This window comes from Anopheles moucheti, chromosome 2 (genome assembly GCF_943734755.1).
Source record: "Anopheles moucheti chromosome 2, idAnoMoucSN_F20_07, whole genome shotgun sequence".
Lineage (NCBI taxonomy): Eukaryota > Metazoa > Arthropoda > Insecta > Diptera > Culicidae > Anopheles > Anopheles moucheti.
Window position 1 is genome coordinate 84,028,317 of NC_069140.1, and position 20,112 is coordinate 84,048,428.

General features: G+C 45.8%; 3 protein-coding genes across 3 annotated transcripts; 2 read left to right on the top strand and 1 right to left on the bottom strand.

The window, feature by feature from the left end:
• The first annotated feature begins 1,437 nt into the window (after positions 1 to 1,437).
• On the top strand, positions 1,438 to 8,153 carry LOC128310702 (serine-rich adhesin for platelets). Its single transcript, XM_053047405.1, has 6 exons — positions 1,438 to 1,733; positions 2,455 to 2,549; positions 2,622 to 6,622; positions 6,945 to 7,115; positions 7,191 to 7,319; positions 7,403 to 8,153. The coding sequence occupies exons 1-6, from the start codon at positions 1,438 to 1,440 to the stop codon at positions 7,550 to 7,552; spliced, it is 4,842 nt and encodes a 1,613-aa protein (XP_052903365.1). The 3' UTR covers positions 7,553 to 8,153.
• A 160-nt stretch (positions 8,154 to 8,313) lies between these two features.
• LOC128310703 (BET1 homolog) lies at positions 8,314 to 9,205 on the bottom strand. Its single transcript, XM_053047406.1, has one exon. The coding sequence runs from the start codon at positions 8,950 to 8,952 to the stop codon at positions 8,599 to 8,601; it is 354 nt and encodes a 117-aa protein (XP_052903366.1). The 5' UTR covers positions 8,953 to 9,205; the 3' UTR covers positions 8,314 to 8,598.
• A 419-nt stretch (positions 9,206 to 9,624) lies between these two features.
• On the top strand, positions 9,625 to 11,022 carry LOC128297720 (transmembrane protein 19). The gene is made up of 3 exons (XM_053033410.1): positions 9,625 to 9,738; positions 9,808 to 9,982; positions 10,057 to 11,022. Exons 2-3 carry the CDS (start codon positions 9,862 to 9,864, stop codon positions 10,932 to 10,934), a joined length of 999 nt encoding a protein of 332 aa, XP_052889370.1. The 5' UTR covers positions 9,625 to 9,738; positions 9,808 to 9,861; the 3' UTR covers positions 10,935 to 11,022.
• Positions 11,023 to 20,112: the final 9,090 nt, after the last annotated feature.

Sequence of the window (20,112 nt, forward strand, 5' to 3'; positions counted from 1 at the left end):
AATCAGTTTGCAATGGCGTTGGCATAGCACTGAAGTAATCGTACAGTACATCACGAATGACATTATGCATGACGAATTATTTTAATTTTCATTGCAATCGACGATACGCACGTATTTCATTAACAAAAAACGCTTCCTGAGTGAGGGAATTATTGAGAAAATAATTGTTTTTACCGATAAATGAGAACACATTACCGTACCCAACGAAATAAACACAGATTTTTATTATTTTATTATTGAAATCAAATACAACGTGGCATATTTCGCTTTTTACCTAAAAATTGATTAATTAACCTATAATTTATAGTACCTTCAGTAAAACAAAACAATTAACAATAAATTTATTAATTTACTCTACCCGTAGTGCGGAAATAATGATAAACAAATACAACATTTACACGCTTGGATGACAATAGAAAATAATCAGCTATTCAATTAAAAAATCAACTTTTCTCTGCAAAAACATAATGAAAAAATATAAGGATTGCTAGTTCTCTAACCCAGTTAAAATTAACAGCTGCAGAATAGGGAAAAGCTTGATATAAACAAATATTTACAGCAGCTCGTGTTCCCGTGCAGTCCCACTGTGATGAATGTTATTGATAGTGTTTCGTCAAGTGGGTGGATGCGTGCGACGAGACGAGTTTCGTCAAATGAAACCAACGCGTTCAGTGCGTGCAGTGAAACGGACGTCGCGCATTCGGTCGCGATATCGCATTTAGAATAGTGCCAGGTCGTTGGAATTCCTCTGAAATAGCACCATTCCTTACCGGACTGCAATGCAGCTAAAGAAGATGTTACAACAAAGTGAAGTGATTATAGCTCGCGGTATTATATGGCGCTTCTTTCCCCGCAGCGGAAAGTGATGTTTGCGCGGATGATGCGTGAGCTGTTCCAAATTCTGTTAAGCGATTTTCACGGCGGAGCAAAAAGTGGTTTTTCCTGTTTTCTTTTTCTTTCGTTTGCTACCAAAACCGGAATAAATAGTGCGTAGCCGTGCGGTGTGGACAGTGCTCTTTGCTTGCAAAAGATTGAAACACCCGACAGCAGTAAAAAGACGGAAAAAGGAAGGATTGAAGAATTTTTCCCCTTCACACAAGGGAAGTTGCATGTAGGAGCTTTGTGTGTTGCCAAAGAAGAAAGCACAACGGCAAATAATCGCAGAGAACGCCATCTGCAGGTGTGCGTGCAGTGGCGAATGTGCCCGTTGTCAGAGTGTTGGTGAGCGCACGACGTTGGACGTTGGAAGAATTTTTATTTACTAGCGTGTCGCGCGCGGATTGTGACCGTGTGTCGTCTCGCGCGGAAGCAAATATTGCACGAATCGTGAAGAATTTTATAAATTTAGAGATTTAGAATCGTCTATTGGGTGAGCGAGTTATTGGCGCAAAAGGGGAACAGCAATTGTGTGTAGTGAATCGTGTAAAAGACAGCAAAATGAGCACACAGGATGCTGGATCAGCTGGTGCGGGTGGTGGTCCGGGAAGTGGGGGCGATAAATCAACATCTTCCGGAACGGTGAATGTTTCCACGGGAGCAAAAGCAGTAACATCACTGTCTGTGGGCGGCAGCGGTACGGGCGGTGGTGGAGGAGGGGGTCAGCTGAGTGCAACGGCTGTCGTTGGTGGAGGTGGGGCAACGGTGACCACCACAACGATACCGATCGATTTAGCCTCCGCATCGAAGGTTTTAGTACGGCCCGAAAAAACAACGATGCCCACAACGACGTACAGGTACGTGTTTGCGAATTTTTGGTAGCTGGGCCACACACGGAGCGCGCGGATACGCATTTTTTGTCCGCCACGAATCGCGTCACGGCCGTGCTGTGTATGCGAATGTGTGTGTGCGATGATGGGCAAGTGAAAAGTGTACACGCACACATCGGTAGCAGTTGCCCGTTCCAACATCTCACGCACACACTCGCGCACCCGCTGCTCTAATTCTCACATTGAACGAACGAGAGAGCGAGAGCGACAGACATGCAAAACGTTCTTATCAAACGAGTATTTATTTTTATTATTATTTTGCTTCTATGCAGTAATGGGAAGTTTCTGAAGTGAATTGGATTTAGTTTTTGCAACATCAGTAAAAAATCTGCGCTGCGTTTTGTTCCTATTTTTTTTTATCCGATCAATAAGTATCACCCAAAAAAGGCTTCATAAAGTTTGCATCAAGTAGACAAGTCCTTTTTTGTCTGCTGTAGCTGCACGAAACAAAACCCCCAGTAATCCGTGTAACTCCACGTACCGTATATAGGCTGTCAGCTCAAAGTGGTAGACAAACTATAGTGAGCACCAGGTTGCTTTTCTTTCTTTAGCGTACCGTAAAATGTGTAATTTGCAACTTGCAAAATGTTTGATGTAACCCGTTGTAAGTCGTTGCGTGGTGTGTTAACGAGCAAGTATTAATTCCCATTTTCTTTCTTCCCGTTGTGTCCCCCTTTTTCGGTTCCAGATTCGGTTCTGCGCCCGGTAGCCAGATGCGTGTCGTGATTCCGAGCAGTGCCGCGCAGCAAACATTCTACCGGCAGCCGGCCAACATAAAGCAAGGTAATGTGAAAAAAGCTTACCCATCCACCCAAGCGTACGGTTTTTGTGTATAATCGAAAAAAATTTGTAAAGTTTTCACCTCTTCCCACGTACTTGCAGATGCGACGACGAATCGCACACAGATCAGCACCCTACCGGCAGCACGTACCGTCACGCAGAACGCATCCTTGACGGTGTCCCGGGCACCACAAACCACCCCCACCACCGTATCGTACCACGTGTCGAACCGTGTTACGGGCACGCCGGTGGTGGCGGCCAATCTGCAGGCAACGACCCGTGCCACCATCAATGGGCCGATACGTATCTCTACGCCACCGATACAGGTAGCGACGAACAATAATACGACGACGTACGTGCAGCGTCAACCACCGACCGTCGTTCCGTCACGTAGCGTTACCGCGGGAACGGCTACGGCCGCTACGATTATTTCGCAAAGCAGCAGCGGTGCCACTACAACGCTCGTGCCAAACTTCCAGATGTCGACGCCGTTGTTCCGGGCGGGTACAATCGGGGCGGGGGCGGGTCAGGTGGCGGCTGGTGCACCGAGAGCGCGTGTTGTCACACAAACGACACTGTCGGCCAACCATCATCAGGTGACGGGAGTGACCAACAACGCCGGTGGAGCCGGTGGTGGATCGACGGTGGTGAACAATGTAGTAACACCCGGCGGTGGTTCCGGAGCCGCTCCGCAAGCGGTCGCAATTAGTTCTGCATCCGGTGGCGGTGCTACAGTGGCATCGAGCGGAACCGGTACGGGAAGTGGACAATCGCAGGCGTTGGTTGCGACACTATCAGCAGTATTGCAAGGCCCACGGCAAGTTTCGACACTGCTGTACACGAACAATAGCAACGCACAGCAGTACACGATCGGACCGAACCAGCAACGGTTGGCACTGGCGACAACACTTTCACCCCAGCGCCCACAGGCAACGGTAACGGCCGGAATTCGGCCCACGATCCAACGTTTACCCACCGCAGGGATTCGTGTCAGTACGGGTAGCCTCAACTTCCGATCACCGATGTTAGCCTCCACGACCGTACTGACGACGATCGCTTCCAGCACGGGCACGGTCGGTACAGTGACCAACACACAGCAGCAACAGCAGCAGCAGCAGGTACAACAGCAAGCCCAACAGCAGCTACAGCAACAGCAACGTACCGTAACGGCAACCGGTACACCGGCCGGTGCAACCGCCATCTCAAACGCCATCCCGGCACGGATCATACAGGTGCAAAATCCCCCATCCGGTACAACCGGCACGGCACAGATTGTGAACCGCTTGCAGACGAATCTGCTCAACATCCAGCCATTGATCGTGAGCAACAGTCGGTTGCCGCAAAGTGCGCTACAGCCCGGCATCACCATCGCCCAGGTGGGCAAACTGACCCAAGTCGCTACGGCTGGGAGCGGTGTGGCGGGTAATGATGGGAGCGGAGGGGGTGGAAATTCCGGCAGTGGATCAGCAACGACCACAACGCTACAAACCGCATCCGGACAGCAGATTGTTGTCAGTACGGGTGGAGCCGGTCCCGGGGGTGGTGGTGGTGGTGGTGGTGGCGGTTCCCCAGCAACAACGGCCATCATTGCCGGTAATTTGATCGCGGCAAATCATCCCGCCTCGCAAGCAACTCACCAGGGACAGATAACGCAGATCGTTAACGTTAACGCCGGTCAACCGACGGTTGTATCAGCGGCCGTAAGTAGCAGTGGACAACAGCAGCAGCCACAAATCGTCACCGTGAGTCAGGCCAGCGGTGGTGCGGCAACAGCCGGAACCGTTATTCCTTTGCCACTTGCGCTTACGAGTGCGAGAAATGTGGGTGGTGCTGGCGCTGGGTCTCACAGTCCACTGAGCATCGTTACGGGAGGAATCGTACGGACGGCCGGTGGTGCCGCTGGTGGTACCGGTGTATCCGGTGTTGCCACTTCGATTGGTTCCGTGCTGCCGATTGCTAAGGTAACTCCCCAGCAACAGCAAACTCTGGTCTCGATGGAATCCGGTACGGCGGGTAGTGGTGTAACGCAACACTATTCCGTCGCGAGCAGTGGTGGCGTATCCGGGGGACCCTCGCTGTACATACAGACGCGCCCGGGCGGGGCAGGTTTAGCTGGTGCTGGTGGTAAACCGGGCGGTGCAACCGGTGCAACACTGAGCGTTGTTTCCTCCGGACCGACGGGTGCCGGTGGTGCGGGAAGTGGAACCGTCGGATCGGCCGCATCGACTACAACTTTCCTCCCAACGTCAACGTTTTACTACGAGCGTTTAACGTCCTCACCGGCCACCAGCGTACCATCGTCGACCGGTGCCGTTACCATCTCTTCCACCGGTATTCCCGTATCTTCGTCAACGTTTGTACAAGCCGTCGCCGCGTCATCATCATCCTCCACGATCACGACGGCGAGCGCGATCAGTGGGCCCGTTTTCTCTATTCCCGCTGCCTCGAGTGTGATCAACAGCAGCGGAGGTGGAAGTGGTGCCAATACCACGGTGGTTACGGTAGCCGCCGCCGGTAATCCGACACTAGCACCCTACGGCAGCACCGGTTCGTTTGCGATCGTACAAGCATCGCCCGCCGGTACAACCGTTGGCGCTCGTACGACAACGCTTGCGACCGGCCCAGTTCACGGCATCGTACCCGCCTCGGTGCAAACTGGTTCCGCAGCAGCAGGTGGCAACACATCCGTAGCGGGAAGCATTGTGTCCGTATCGCAACCGGCATCGAGCGGGAGCGCATCGTCAACCACGGCCCAGATCGTACCGATACGGTTCCATTCGCAGATGCTTATTGATAGCAGCGGCCAAACGCAACAGATCATTGTTTCGAGCGGTGGTGCAGGTGGTGGTTCTGGCAGCGGTCCGGCCAGTATTATGCCGATGATTCCTGTCGGTACGAGCGGTGGTACAACGACCGTCGTTACAGCCACCAGCAAGCAACAATCCGCCCAGCAAGAATCACCCCAATCGAGCATACTGCGCAAGCGAACGCTCGTGGAGACGGCGTCGGGCACTATTAAAGCGACACCGGTCGGAAAGGATCTAACGGCCGCGCTGATGGCGGTCGAACGGGAACGTTCCGTGCGGGAACAACAAGAAGCGCAACTGCATCTTCTCCAGCAGCAGCAGCAGCAGCAACAGCAACATCACCATCTGGTGGCGGAGTTGCGCGACTTAGCCAATGCTTCTCCGCTCCATCTCTCACGGCCACCCTCAACGGACGGATCGACCACGGTCAGTGCAACTTCCAGTCCCGGGTTGGATGAACAGGAAGAGGAAGAGTTACGTGCGCAAGCGTACGCAAACCGAGCGAGCAATGCAATATCCGGCGATGGACACTTTAAACCCGTGCAGGACGAGCACCACTTCCTGCAGCAGCAGCAGCAGTCACAGCAGCAATCACAACAACATCATCGGGAAATTATCTCACTGCACTGTACCGAAAGCTTCCCAACAAACCTGGGAACCAGCACAACGCTTTCGGTGGTTCCGATGGCGAATCACACTGCGCTCGTTTCGATTGGAGGCACCGGTAGCAGTAACGGAGGCGCCGGAAGCTATGAACAGTCACCGCGTAAAAAAGCACGCAAGCAACTACTTCTTCCAATGACGGATGGGCATCACCATCATCACTTACCATCGGTGAAATCGAACTCGTCCTCTTCGTCGTCATCGTCATCATCCTCGGTGGTGACCAATTCATCCACCTCCTCGACGAACACGGCCGGCGGACAGCAACATCCGTATCTGGGTGGACCCGACGATGAGCGGATGGATACGAGCGGTACCGGACTGGTGGTGCTTGGTAATGCATCGAGCGGTGCATCATCGGTTGGGCCCACGGGAGCAAGCAACAGTGGTGGAAGCAATCATCAGCACAACAATAAGCACAACAACAGCAACAGTATCAGCACGTCGATGAACAACAGCAACAACATTCATAACAACAATAACGTTCGAATGGATCCTCCGTCTGGTTCGGTTTCTGGAGCGCAAGTCGGTGGCAATGTCATCTCGGTGGTGACTGCGAGACAAAATCTTACGCTGCGTAAACCGCACAACATTAGCATGTTACAGGTACGTTGCTATTTTTGTATTTGTCTTTTCAGGAGCATATTGTTAATTCGTTAGAATGGCCAGGCCGTATAGAGACATTTGTTGGGTCTCAGGGATATCTAATCAAAAAATCAAGCAATTCTTCCGACATAAAACGAAGTTACAGCTTAATGAGTCAACTCACTCCTATCCCCAAGTGAAATTGCATTTATTCAATAGGAATAATAGCTCAGTATAGTGAATTAAAACAGAATGAGCATCAGAATGATTACATATATTATCCCCAAGTTAATTTTATCCTTTATAATACTAATAACGATCGTTGCCATTTTTTGCTTCACAGTCGTACAAACAAACGTGGAAATCGGCCAACAATCACTTCCAGCGGTATACGGATGTGAAACAGCGCGAAGAGCGCCGACCTACGGTGATGGACATTGCCAACCAGTCGCACATTCTGCAGAAGGTGAACGGCTGGAAGATTTATCATCTCAGCGCACAAATAGAGGATCTGGTAAGCGGAGGATCTGGATCGGATCGAAACGCTCGGCCCGGTTTCAACTAATTGTTTCATTTTATGTGATTACAGAGCGATCTTGAATCTCAAGCCTACGGCAAGTTGGAAAAAATGCTTCGCGCAATGGAAAGCAGTGCCGGTAGCAATGGCAGCGCGGTAAAACTATCGACAGATGTAGAACGCATCAATGAGCTCTTGAAGGTGCGGTTTTGTCCTGAATGTTAAAAAAAAAATAAGCGTATTGCGTGCAACTCATATTAATCCATTTATTCTACTCTCCGCAGGGCAACATGCAGCGTAGTAAAATCATCATCGACGGAATCAATGATGCCCGTACGCAGATAATGAAAATTTTCCAACACAAACCACACGTCTCGGACATAATTCTCCGATGCGCTTCAAAGCGTAACTTTAAAAAGCGAGAGAAAACATAAGCTGGCCAGCCTGTGAACACAAGAATGGGCGGTGGGGTTCTACTAAACAATGGAAGTATTGGTTCAGCCCGTTGCATTAAATGTCAATGGGTTGAAAGAAAAACTATGGAACATACGTTTTGAAACATTACAGTTTCATGGCGCTCCACGGAAGCTTGTGTGATTGCATCTAATGCAAGTGACAGTCGTGCGTGTGCCTGTTTGAAGACTTTTCAATAGCTGAGAAGCTGTCAAAAAAGATACTACTGAATGATCACCTGTCTCGGTTCTGCTTGCCTGCTGGTGGAATAATTGTGATTGATTATTTTAATCGAAGCAATAATCACCGCATCAGAACCGGGCGCGTAAGGTTAGTTACGTAGAAAGCACCGAGTAGTGCGGAACGTTTGTTTCCATTTTGTGTCATATAGCTTGTACATGAGTTGCTGTGTATAGTACATTTTAAAAGCAAAAGTCGATTTTGAAATTGTGTCTTTGTATAGTTTTTTACGTGTGTGTGTTAATGTGTCCTTCAAATGATGCAAGGAACACAGCTCTATTGTAAAATAGTGTAGCGTTTTCCCACGGACCTGCCTTGTATCAATTGGTGGTAAATTCGTGATTGTGTGCAGTATAACGTTGCTTTCGATAAATCCGTTTATTTACGAGGATTAAACGATCATGTGTAAAATAGAAACAAAACCCTTATCGCTAAGGCGTGTTAAGTTAAGTTGTTCAAGAAGGCAAAACTATCGCCTGGTTTGGGGCGTAGCGGAATGTTTGAAAATAAATTATGTAGATACTTAACCGAGCGTGTGGAACGTAATAATTATAATGCGACATTCGAACAACTCTCAATTACATTGATTCGTCATTAGCTTTTTCCTGTGTTCTGTTATTCCAAAAAAATCCTTTCACCTTATTTTTGGAAAGTTTCCTTAAGTTCAAATTATATAGCAAACAACAAGAGGTTTTCTCGTATTGAATTGATGTATTCATAATTACTTTAATATAACAAATATTCGTATTTGGGGGAACAGATGGATACGTGCAAAGGTAATTCGCTACTATCGGAATTTTAGTATGAGATATAGCACGAAAAACACAACCATCACAAAGAGAAACATGTAACACATATAGTTCCGGTGACCGCCCTTACCCAACCGGACGACTCGATTTATCGTGTTCGACATGAAACCACCCGTCCGGTCCATATCCTCGTCAATGCCGCGCAACAGTCGGTCCTGGTACCGCACCTCATTTCCAATGTCGATCGTAAGCGACTTGAGCGCACCGATTTTGCCCTTCAGCTCTTCGGCCATACGTTCGTTTTCCTCCTCGAGTGCATCGTGGCTGGCGCTGCTCGGGCCTGGGGCTTGCTGTGGCAGCGGTTGGTAGCTGTAGCCCTGCGTTCGGCGCATTTTTCCACCCCCTGTACCCGATCCGGTAAAATTCGCCAACTTGCTGCCGTCTCTGTATCACGTATGCTTAACCGCGGCAGATTAGTCACACTTTATCGGGAAGTTTCTCTATGAAAAGCGCGACGATTTATGCGGTCAAGGTGAAACAATCACACTTTATTGTCACATTCGGGGTTTTATAGGTGAAACAGCACGGTGTTTAATGTATTTGTAGCCCCAAAATTGGCCAGCCTGTTTCGTGAATTTTGTGTACGATGCAATATTTACAAAAATACTGCCGTCATCAGCTATATGTCAACTGTCAAACAAATCAGCTGTCAGGTGCCGGAATCTCAATGCCCGATTATTCGTGGAGTGTTTAAAATTTTAAATATTTTCAATGGTTCCGATTATAACGACTTATAAAAAAAAACTACACGTTTAAAACTTAAACGATCCAAATCATTATTCTGTTTTTATTTTTAGTGCACTTGCTCAAATTGCTCATTGTTCCGGATAATCGAGAGCGCCCAATCGACAACAAACGGGGACGCTTTCCGTACAGCGACGTTTAGCATCCAAAATCCAAAGTCCAAGCGAATCCCAAATCAAAACACCCAAAAGTAAACAATACTTTCTCCTGCTTTTTTTTTTTCTTCTGCATTGTTGCGTGCCTGTGCGCGGAGTGCAATTAATTTATGTAATTATTCCTGAAACAAACGTGAAGATCAAACTTTTTTTTTTAAGAAAAGCAACCTATGTCGATAGGGATTTGGGTTGTGCGTGCTTTATGGATTGTTAACCGGGGTATGTATCTGTGTTTGAATCAAGTACCAGGATATCTACTAACCGAACGGAACTTTCTCTTTCTCATAGCGGCTTGAAGGCGCAACATTTGGGAAAGTTCGATCGGGAAGATCAAGGCACATCATGCAGGAAAGGACGATCTACGAGATCCTACCGGTGTTGCTGTGTGGCCTGTCGGTTCCACTGTCCATGTTTATGTGGATCGGAAATGTGGCTTACTCGAAGATAGCAAGCGATAATTCTAGTGAGTTTTGAACCGAAACTACTGCTTTCACAAACGAATCCCCGAGTCACGAATCACTTTCTTCTCGCTTACAGACAGCATTATTCCACCGACCCGTTGGCTATTTTCCGTGCTCGTGCCCGTCCTGCTGATGGTGTACGGGTTGAAGCGTAAGGGCGTAAACAGATCCGGTGCCGCGCTAGGGCTGCTTTGTGCCGTAATACTTTCCATAGCATCGCACGCCTTCCTGGGCTGTTTAGCGGCCTTCTTCTTTAGCTCGAGCCGGGCGACCAAATTTCGGGGTCACGCGAAACGAAAGTTTGAGGAAGATTTTAAGGAGGGCGGCCAACGGAACTGGGCCCAAGTAATTTGCAATGCCGGTATGGCGACACAGTTGGCATTGCTGTATCTGCTCGACTGCGGATACGGTGAGCGGCCGATCGATTTCGTTAATGAGTACCGTTCCAGCTGGCTCGGGGTGGCCGTGATGGGTTCGTTTGCGTGCTGCAATGGCGACACGTGGTCGAGTGAGCTGGGTACGGTCATTGGCAGTGGAGATCCGTTTCTAATCACCACCCGGAAGAGGGTTCCGCGCGGTACGAATGGAGCCATTTCGTTCGTGGGAGTGGTGGCGAGTTTCTTGGGCGGCACACTGATTGGGCTGGTATACTTCCTCACCGTCCGGTATACGGTGGACGCGAGCGTGTACCGGAACAGTCCAAACCAGTGGCCTATGGTAGTGTTCGGCGGTATGGCGGGTTTGCTAGGTTCGCTGGTAGATTCGTTGCTTGGTGCTACGCTGCAGTATTCGGGCCAGAACGAGCGGGGCATGATAGTGGAGCGGCCGGGCAAACATGTGCGCCACATTAGCGGGGTACGGATTTTGGACAACCACAGCGTTAATCTGATATCTACCATTGTGATCGGAATCGTGATGCCCTCGATTGCGATGAATCTCTGGCCCATGTTCTGAAGGGATATCGGATCGAATGGACTAGCTGGTAGTGGAGGGTTCTTAATATACCAAGTGACTTATTTCCTAACGGTGGCAAGTGAATACATTTTACGGTTGAGATTTAAAAGAAAACGACACAAGTTTCGTTTTTGCGGTTGAGAAAGTAAAATGATTACATTTAGTACAAATTGTTCTAAAACGTGTAAACGCAGCTTATGCATTAGGTCGTTATGCTAAAACGTGGGAGAGTTATGTACATTGATAAATTGTAGCAAAACGGGATGAAATATCATTTTAAGCACTTGTTGGGATCTTTCATTCAGGTATGTGATATTACAATGCGTCTATCAAAGCAGAACAAAGTTAACTCTACCAGCAAAAGAGGCATTAATTGTATTTCTTAGGCCAGAGTTTTGAGCTAGCCTGAGATGCTAAATTGAGCCGAAAAACTGATCATTATCAGCTGCTTAATGTCTTACCAATTGACCAACATTACGCAAGTACTGTGTATTGGAAGATATAACGTTCAACTATTCTTGCAATGTAAGGGGAATACATGGTGTCTATTAAAAGAAAATCAACTGCACTCATGTGAGTGCTTTGCACCAAGACGACCATGTCACGATTTGCAGACAATCCTTTCTCGCGAGTTTTCTGTCTCGATTGACACGCAAAATGCATCCTCCTGCGTTGGATGCTTTCCTGGTATCAGGAGCTTGAAAAACTGGTAATTTTTGGCGAGTTTGCTGTCTCGATCGACACGGAAAAAGCATCCTCCTGCGTTGGATGCTCTCCTGGTATCAGGAGCTTAAAAAACTGGTAATTTTTGGCGAGTTTTCTGTCTCGATTGATACGCAAAAAGCATCCTCCTGCGTTGGATGCTCTCCTGGTATCAAAGCTTGAAAAACTGGTAATTTTTGGCGATTTTTCTGTCTCGATTGACACGCAAAAAGCATCCTCCTGCGTTGGATACTCTCCTGGTATCAGGAGCTTGAAACACTGGTAATTTTTGGCGCGTTTTCTGTCTCGATTGACACGCAAAAAGCATCCTCCTGCGTTGGATGCTCTCCTGGTATCAGGAGCTTGAAAAACTGGTAATTTTTGGCGATTTTTCTGTCTCGATTGACACGCAAAAAGCATCCTCCTGCGTTGGATACTCTCCTGGTATCAGGAGCTTGAAACACTGGTAATTTTTGGCGCGTTTTCTGTCTCGATTGACACGCAAAAAGCATCCTCCTGCGTTGGATGCTCTCCTGGTATCAGGAGCTTGAAAAACTGGTAATTTTTGGCGAATTTTCTGTCTCAATTGACATCTCCTGAAGATGTCGTGCCGATAAAGAAGAAGGAGTTTGAGTACACTGCATACTTCTCTTGCGTAGCCGTGTAACCGGGCCGATATAGCTAGTCAAATCGAAACAAGTGTTTTGTATAACCAAGGATATATAAAATCCAAGGATATTTTCGATCAATTTTCTACCTATTTAATTAGATTTTGTGCTATAAATTAACTCTGCTGTTAAATTAAAAAAACCGCAAAATCGGCACAAAATTTTTGGGGCCCACAACACGGCGAGGCCCTAGACGTCCGCCTACTCCGCCTACCGCTTGATCCGCCGCTGAGGGTGGCAACACAACTATGCCAATGTTGCCAAACAATGTTACCTCTCAGTTGCAGAACAGTCGTCAAAAGCTGGACCGATTTCGAAACACACAAAGAACACACCTTGTATTGCATTAATGCAGCCATTCCGCTGCATGTAGATAAACTCTTTGCCAACGAAACGGTCCTTGAAATTAACGGTCCAAGCCAAGTTTGTAACGTGAACGCTAATTAGGATGATTCGCTCCAGTTGCAGTTCCATTGCTGAAACCATAGAGCTGCACCCATGTACTCATTAAAAAATGTACAAAAAGTTCTTCTGGTGCATGTTGGTGTCCTTTAGGATGCACATGCAACAACGTCGTCCTATCTGCACTTTTTCGTTGTCGTTGTTGTTTCCATCCTTTACTGTAAGCATCAATCGAATCGTTGGCTTTGAATGCAACACTGAAGATAGATGGTGGAATACCTGTGGATTGTGGGAGTTTCTTTGCTATCTTTTTTTTAATATCTCCCGAATCTGCAATGCAGCCTTTTGTGGCCCACCCATTCCTTACATCGCTTCGCTGTAATAACCCCAACGGATGTGGGAAACTTTTTTAATCATTCCCGCCATCCACATTCACGACCATCTGAACCGTTCATCCGTATCCTCGTAGACAAAGAATAGGTAGGTGCAGTGGATTTTTGAATGTGGCAAATGTGAATTTTTTGTGTGTGCCACAAACACACAGTGCCAAACGAAGGTGCATTTGTGTGATGGGATGGGATGGCAAAGCTATCCCAAACCGACCGAAAGCCTTGTTCGGGTCCGTTCATTTGAATGTGGAAAGCATGTTTTGCAGGGTTTTTCGAGCACAAATGGTAGAGATGGAACCAGTTCTGGATTCTTTTCCACTTTAACTGGTCTTTTTCGATTGCGTCATGCTGGAAAGCTTGGCACAGAATAGATTCCACCCCGCAAAAGCTCTATAAAGATTCCGTATCTACCTCAGCATATTCTACTTTGACTTCAAAAGGTAAGAAGAAAGCTAACGTCGTGGTTGCATATCTGCAGGCGTATTACCACGAATTGCATATCTGCAGGCGTATAAAATGTTTCAGGATTAAAATAATGTTAGAGGTTTTTACTTTTAAATAAATTTATCTTTGGCTTAAAGGCACAGTAGTGACAAAATTTCAAGCCAATTAACGCGTTTTGTTAGGTTAATGCGGTTTCTAACCAAATAGGGCCCCGTTTTGTTATAAATGTAGATATTAAATTAAATAAGAACATATGAAAAATAAGTATAAAAAAATCAATTTCTTTTGTATGGCTCAAGATGCTCAATAAACCCTAGCACAATTTGTATTGTTTATTTATACACCTTAATTGATGTTTAAACAAAAATTGAATATGTATGTACCCATTTTTTCATAAATTTCTCATACAAAACCTTACTTAAAAAATGTATATGTTCAATATTATGTTATTCTTACTTTAATGATTCGAATCGGAAAAGCACTCAAATAATATGTATTACTTCAAAATTATTAAATGAAATTCACTAAAATCGGTTGCATTTACGCTTTAAAAAACAAGCGATATGAACCTACCACAGTTTTTGCGCCTAAATGTATGCAATTGAACGAACACGTCCTTCAAAACAATCCAAAAACGGCTTTCAACCTTATCAACTCGAAAAAACCCTGTAAGCGAAAAGGAATGTAACGTTGAGCATAAGAAAACCACCTTGTTTTTGTAATCCTTTCACGTTGTTTTGTTCCACATGGTTCACGTGTGGAGTTGCTGCACCGTGTTGTGTTGTTAGGGTAGGAAACAAAAACTAGGCCAGACGTTTGGGGGAAATGAGTGCAACATGTCGAAGGTGTGACCAGGTTGATGGTAAAAAGCTGCCACCGGTTGGTGGTTCGGGGCTCGGGCTGTGCTTAATATTCCGGGTTATGAATAATTTATGTGTTCCCGTTCGTCCTGGCGCTTGCTGTTCAAGGTCATCGGGACGTTACGCTTCCTCTTTTTATCACCCCCCTCATCATCCGCCACATGTTGACGATGGAAAACCGATATAAAATAACAACCAGTATCGTTTTTACCTTTGTTTGTTTTCCTTTGTTTTCCTTATTCCGGTGCAGGAACAACAAGAAGGAAAAGCGTTGCAAACGCTGCGATCCATGCGGGCAAGAGAAGAAGGAGAAATTAATGATGCACTTTTAATGTCGTGCTTATTTCTTTTTCCTCCAGCTGCAACAATGGTGGTTCACACATTCCGCTAGACAACAAAATTGCTGGACAGCTGAAAAAAAAAGCGAGGAACAAATACTCTCGCGGTAGACCACAAAAGCAATAATAAAGTGTCAGAATCGGAATGGAAAACTGTCCGCGAAAGGATAAGCTACACCCGGGTCCCGGAGTAAAACGCGGGGGGTTTTCCTCCGGTTTTCTTTGTGTAATCACGTGCAGCACACGGTGTGCTGCAGACAGGTGTTACGGAGCATTAATGTGCAGTTTTTATTGGTTTCGAACTCGATTGTTACTTCTTTCACCGGTACGTTCTTGCCGTAAGTTTGGTGCTGTTTGGGAAGGGGGGAAAATGCTTCTCCTTACGGCGTTGGATTCGGGTTTTCACGGTGGGGAATTCGGGCACTAGTTCTCCTTTTCCCGAAGCAATACCCATGCACAACGACCGGCTGGGGAAACACGCCATTGTTTACGTTCCGTACGCTTTCACCGGGTGTGTTTGTGTGTGACTCGTTACGCTTCGGAAAAAGTGGAATCCGATGCGGTTGTCATGGTGACTGTGAGGTTAGGTGATGCGATTTCCAGCGGAGTGAAACGTCAGTCTGTACAGAGTGGGAATTTGTGGCGCCGATTGCAGCCATTCAGGGGTGTATCTTTTTGCTGGTTCGCTCGCTACCAGCGGAAACGAATCGCCTACGCGTGTCTTTCGAATTTAAAAAGGGCAATGAAAATCAAAATTACATGTACGCGTAGCGAGAGAATAACTCGGTTGATGTTGAATACCTGTGTCGGTAAAGGCGTCGTAATAACGTAGCGATTGCTCGTTGGAATGGATGTTATTCGCTTGTCTTTCCCTTTCTTGGTAGTACGCTTCATGCTATGCTCATCGTATCTGCATGCTTCTCTGCATTCTCGGAAGCATACAAAACACAGCTTTTCAGCACCGTCTACAATTCACGTTCGCGGAAATTTGTAATGAAGCTGAAGTGTTGCGAAAAAGCATGAAAGAAAGAAAAAAGCTCGAAAGACCGACTCGGTCAAAAGATCATGCGAATTCGAAACGGCAGGCTTTAAAAAGCGGTACGGTGTTTCTGTCTGTGGTCTGCGTGGGCATATAGTACCACCAGCCCCATTTACAAATGGCACCGGAATATGATTTCAATTTTGCGCCCCTAATGGCATTTCCGAAAGCTGCCAAAAGGAAGTGTCGTTTGTCGCTTGGCCGATGAATGTTCGTCCACACACGGTGAGGAACTGGGACGCGTGCGGGCGCTTACAAGCGAGCTGGAAAATGAAGACCTTAATAATACAGTTCGTTAAGTCTCCCATTCGGCACGGGATTTTATTCTTTCCTCTTCACTTGTGCATGAAATACACTAAGTACCCGCTTGTGTGCGAGATTGTGTTCGACGGAAGGCGGATCGTACCGACGAAAATTTATTAGCCGCGTGAGTTACGACGAGCTGAAAATTGTCGCCCCGAGCGCGGTGCCACATTATTGGAGGAATTTTTGAACGAGCTTTATGATATTGATAGCATTATGGATCAGGTTTGATAAATTGTTATGATGAGAGCACTTTTTTAACGTGTTTAATAAAAACAACGCATAATGGGTGCATTATTCCTTCATCAAACAAACCATTTGAATGTGTTTTCTGAATAAATGCGCCTAAAGGTAGGCAAGGCTGAGGTCGTTTGGATCTATTCGAAACTTACGCATCGCAATTGCATACATTCAGGCGTACATACATTATACTCAGGGAATATAATACGACTCTTATTGTCTTATTTAGACATATAAAACGATATTATCCTTCAAATTGCACAAATTCAAAGCTTAAATCAATTTCCGTATAGAAATTAACTGTCTCGCTGTCTTATAATCATTTATATCCTCAATCAGCTATTTATTGACGCGCATCAAACTCGAACGACCCCGGTGTTTGAGCGCACATAATTGAGTATAATCCATCGTGATGTAGTTTTAAAATTTATTCCTTCCGTCAGTTCCTTTTTTATCTTTTTTGGTTTGCTTGCAACGCTACTCGTCATTTCATTCGTTCGTTCGTTCGACTGAAGGTCATGATCCATCCGGCAGTAGCGGGTCGATTGGTTTTTTTTTTGGCCCGCGACTGGCTAATAAAAAGTGGAAAAATCGCCATCATCGCGAATTGATTTATGATTATGTACTCTCGACACAGACAAAGAACACTGGCGCACACAGACACACACACACACACACACACACACACACACACACTTACAGCCAAGGCGTTCACTCAATTGCCAAAAGATGAGGGTAGTTTGAAATGAATCGAAGCAGGATCATAATGCTCTGCCCCTGCCGCGATTGCTCTCAACCAGTTTTCCAAAGAAGCTGTTCCATGTTCCGGGCGAGTGGAAGTGCAGCGAAAGCGAAACAATGCTCTTCTATGCATAGCTCTTCAGGGAGTGAAATAGTGGTTGTGATCGCTTGCGCTTGAATATACTCAGCAAGGAAGTGGGTAGGGATAGTGGGTATGGTTTTCCACACCAAAAGAACACAGGCACACAGAGGAGGTTTCGTTGGTGAGGCAAGATGGTCATAAAATTGATTCAGATAAAAGCAATTTTCGCCTCATAATTCTCACCATCATCTGTTGGCCCGGAACCGGTGGCTTACCGGTTGCCGAAAAGTGTGGCACCACGCCGAAAGCTTAGCTTTGGATGTGATGGTGCTTGGGTAATTGTGGACATAAGAATATTTGATTTGAATTTTCGTTCTTTTATTTTCGCTTGGGGTTTTACGTGTTGAAACGATTTAATTTTTGCAATAGCACAACGAGAACAGGTGGAAAAGCAATTGTAAACAGCATTAATTAAGTCGATTTATCACACTGATTAAACATTTCGTTGATAAATGCGCCCAGAAATATGCAATCCACGAAAATAAAAAAACCATAATTTGTCTATTTCGCTTAATGAAACCCTAGAGTAGCTCCCGGATAACAATGGACAAAAGAAGACACAAGAACTGTAAAAAGTACATGGAAGTTTTGCCTTGGGTAAAACAGTAAAAGTCGTCTATCAAACCGTTCGTGTAATTGGATGCATACATTTAGGCGTACCAATCGTGGTGGGGTTAAATGCGTTGTTTGAGGTGCCTCTTAAACAGATCGTTATTGGTTTGTTTCATTTTGGATACGAAACAAGGAAACAGATTAAAAACAAATTTTAAATAGCCACAATACAGTACTTTCGTTCCATATTGCTCAAGTAACAGTATTTTTTATCATACATATTGAAAAATGTTTGGAAAATGAACCATAAATAAGATATTTTGTAAACTGTTGGTAATTACTTCTAGACTCAATGAGTCCTTAAATTATATAATAGCAATCTATATTTTCTAAAAAAAAAATTACCCTGACACCATACATACGCCTACAGCAATGCAATTAAAATCACGAACATGTGATGGACGCTTGCAGCGATTGCATCGTTTTTGGTTAACCGTCTCTGGTAACAATCTTCTTGATTATTCACATATTGTGAAATTATTATTCCCCGCATTTCATGTACAATATTCGCAGATGAGCACGTGTCCCGCGTGAAGCTACATTAACGCTGATGCTATTCTAATTTGTTAATTAAATCCACACCCAGATAATTCTTCCCGGAAATGCTTACATCCAGTCAGCTTCTTGCCCGTTCCGGGAAGATTTGACGTGAATGCTTTACAACCGAGACCGGGCACAGTTCCGGAAACGTATAAAGCTCGACGAGAAATATAGCCAGTGCCTACAAGTGCGGTGTTGCGGTGTTCGCCCTGTTGCCCGTGATCACGGCGAGAAAGCTCGCACACTCAACCCAAATGGGAGAAGAAGTGTGCGTGGCGACAGGTACGTAGCATAATAAACTTTGCCAAGAATATTCTCGTTCTTGCAGGTTGTCGTTTTAAGACCAGCTCCGTTGGAGGATGTTCGAATGCTGGGAAGTAAATCTTGCCACTGAAGATCTCTTTGTACAACTTTTCCCATTTGGACCCGGGGGGATACACGCGGTAACATTCGAGTTCCAGTCTGCTGGTGCTGCTGGTGGGAAAAAATCGATAAACCAGACTAGACAGACAAGGATCTCGCCATGTCGGAGTTTCCTGTTCCTTGGTCCTGTTTCACTCATCCGTACGGCGTCGCTATCGTTGGGACCGATATGCCCAGTGAATGGGTTGCCACAAACGGGCACCACAAACTGCACCATCGTTCCATCTTGCGAACCATTTTGTCCGTGCAAACTTTATTCTTTAACTTCCAATCGTGTTTGGCGCGCTGCAAAAGCTCGGCTGCAGTAAATCGTGCGTCGTTGGCCCTTCGCGTCAGGGTGCCGGTGTCGAGGAAGTGTAAAGACTATCTTGCTGAAGGAATCTGAAGGAAAACTTTGCCTTCAGTAAACCGATTGCACTAGCACAGAAGAAACACAAAAGGCCTGCAATGCAAAACCCGTACACGGGAATCGGGCTCCATTTTCGTTTGGATAGGAAAGCATTTTCCTTTAATGCTTTTTTGCTGTACCCCTCCCAGGTCCCGTTTTGCGTTCGTTCCAATTTCGCCAATCGCAGGCAACGCTGGCCATTGCCTACATCGCCCGCAATGTGGCCAATAAGGTCGGGCGAAGGGCAAAGTCTATTAGTTTTTAATTAAATTTTACATCCGGAACAAGCGGTCAAAGACAATTGGCAGTGAAAAAGCGATCGGGGACAACTTTATCCGGAAAGCGTTTGGGTGGACTGGTGTCTTTTACGAGATTTCTTTTATTTTTGGTATTACACTGGACATAAAATTAAGAGGGTGGATTTGATTTTTAATGAATGCTTTTGTAGTTGTGCCATGGTAATACTTCTTTCACAGTTTTACCCTTTGATGGTGGTTTTAAGAAAGAATGCTTACTTTTTAAATTAGTTTTGTTAGAAATGCTTGATACTTTTAACAGAGAATCAAACAAGGCAGCTACACTAATGAGCAACAATGTTAAATTCACATCTCGCGAGATGTGTCCAGCTCCAGTGTCAAAAGGAGCTAAAAAAATCCATAATATTGGGTTTGGATTGAATAAAATGTAATAATACACCGTGAAGCTTTCCGAGAACAACACTGGAATGGTGCAATGACTGGCGAAACGTAATTTCTATTTACGAGAAGGTGATACAAACATCGCAAATCGAAATTAGCTGTTAGTCTGTCCGTCTGTTGCTCCGTTGTTAATTGGTTTTTATGCCACGATTAATATTTGATGATTTTCACCATGTTTTGGAGAAGGTAATAACAATAAAATGTACAAATGGATTGCCCGAAATGAAGTTAAACTGATTAGGTGCAGGG

What these genes read in the sequence shown, in the direction of transcription:
- LOC128310703 (XM_053047406.1), bottom strand. Translation starts at nt 8,952, where the DNA reads ATGCGCCGAACGCAGGGCTACAGCTACCAACCGCTGCCACAGCAAGCC.
- LOC128297720 (XM_053033410.1), top strand. Translation starts at nt 9,862, where the DNA reads ATGCAGGAAAGGACGATCTACGAGATCCTACCGGTGTTGCTGTGTGGC. An exon ending in GATAGCAAGCGATAATTCTA is followed by an intron (nt 9,983 to 10,056) that starts GTGAGTTTTGAA and finishes TCTCGCTTACAG; the next exon opens with ACAGCATTATTCCACCGACC.
- LOC128310702 (XM_053047405.1), top strand. Translation starts at nt 1,438, where the DNA reads ATGAGCACACAGGATGCTGGATCAGCTGGTGCGGGTGGTGGTCCGGGA. An exon ending in ATGCCCACAACGACGTACAG is followed by an intron (nt 1,734 to 2,454) that starts GTACGTGTTTGC and finishes TTTCGGTTCCAG; the next exon opens with ATTCGGTTCTGCGCCCGGTA. An exon ending in GCCGGCCAACATAAAGCAAG is followed by an intron (nt 2,550 to 2,621) that starts GTAATGTGAAAA and finishes AAATTTGTAAAG; the next exon opens with TTTTCACCTCTTCCCACGTA.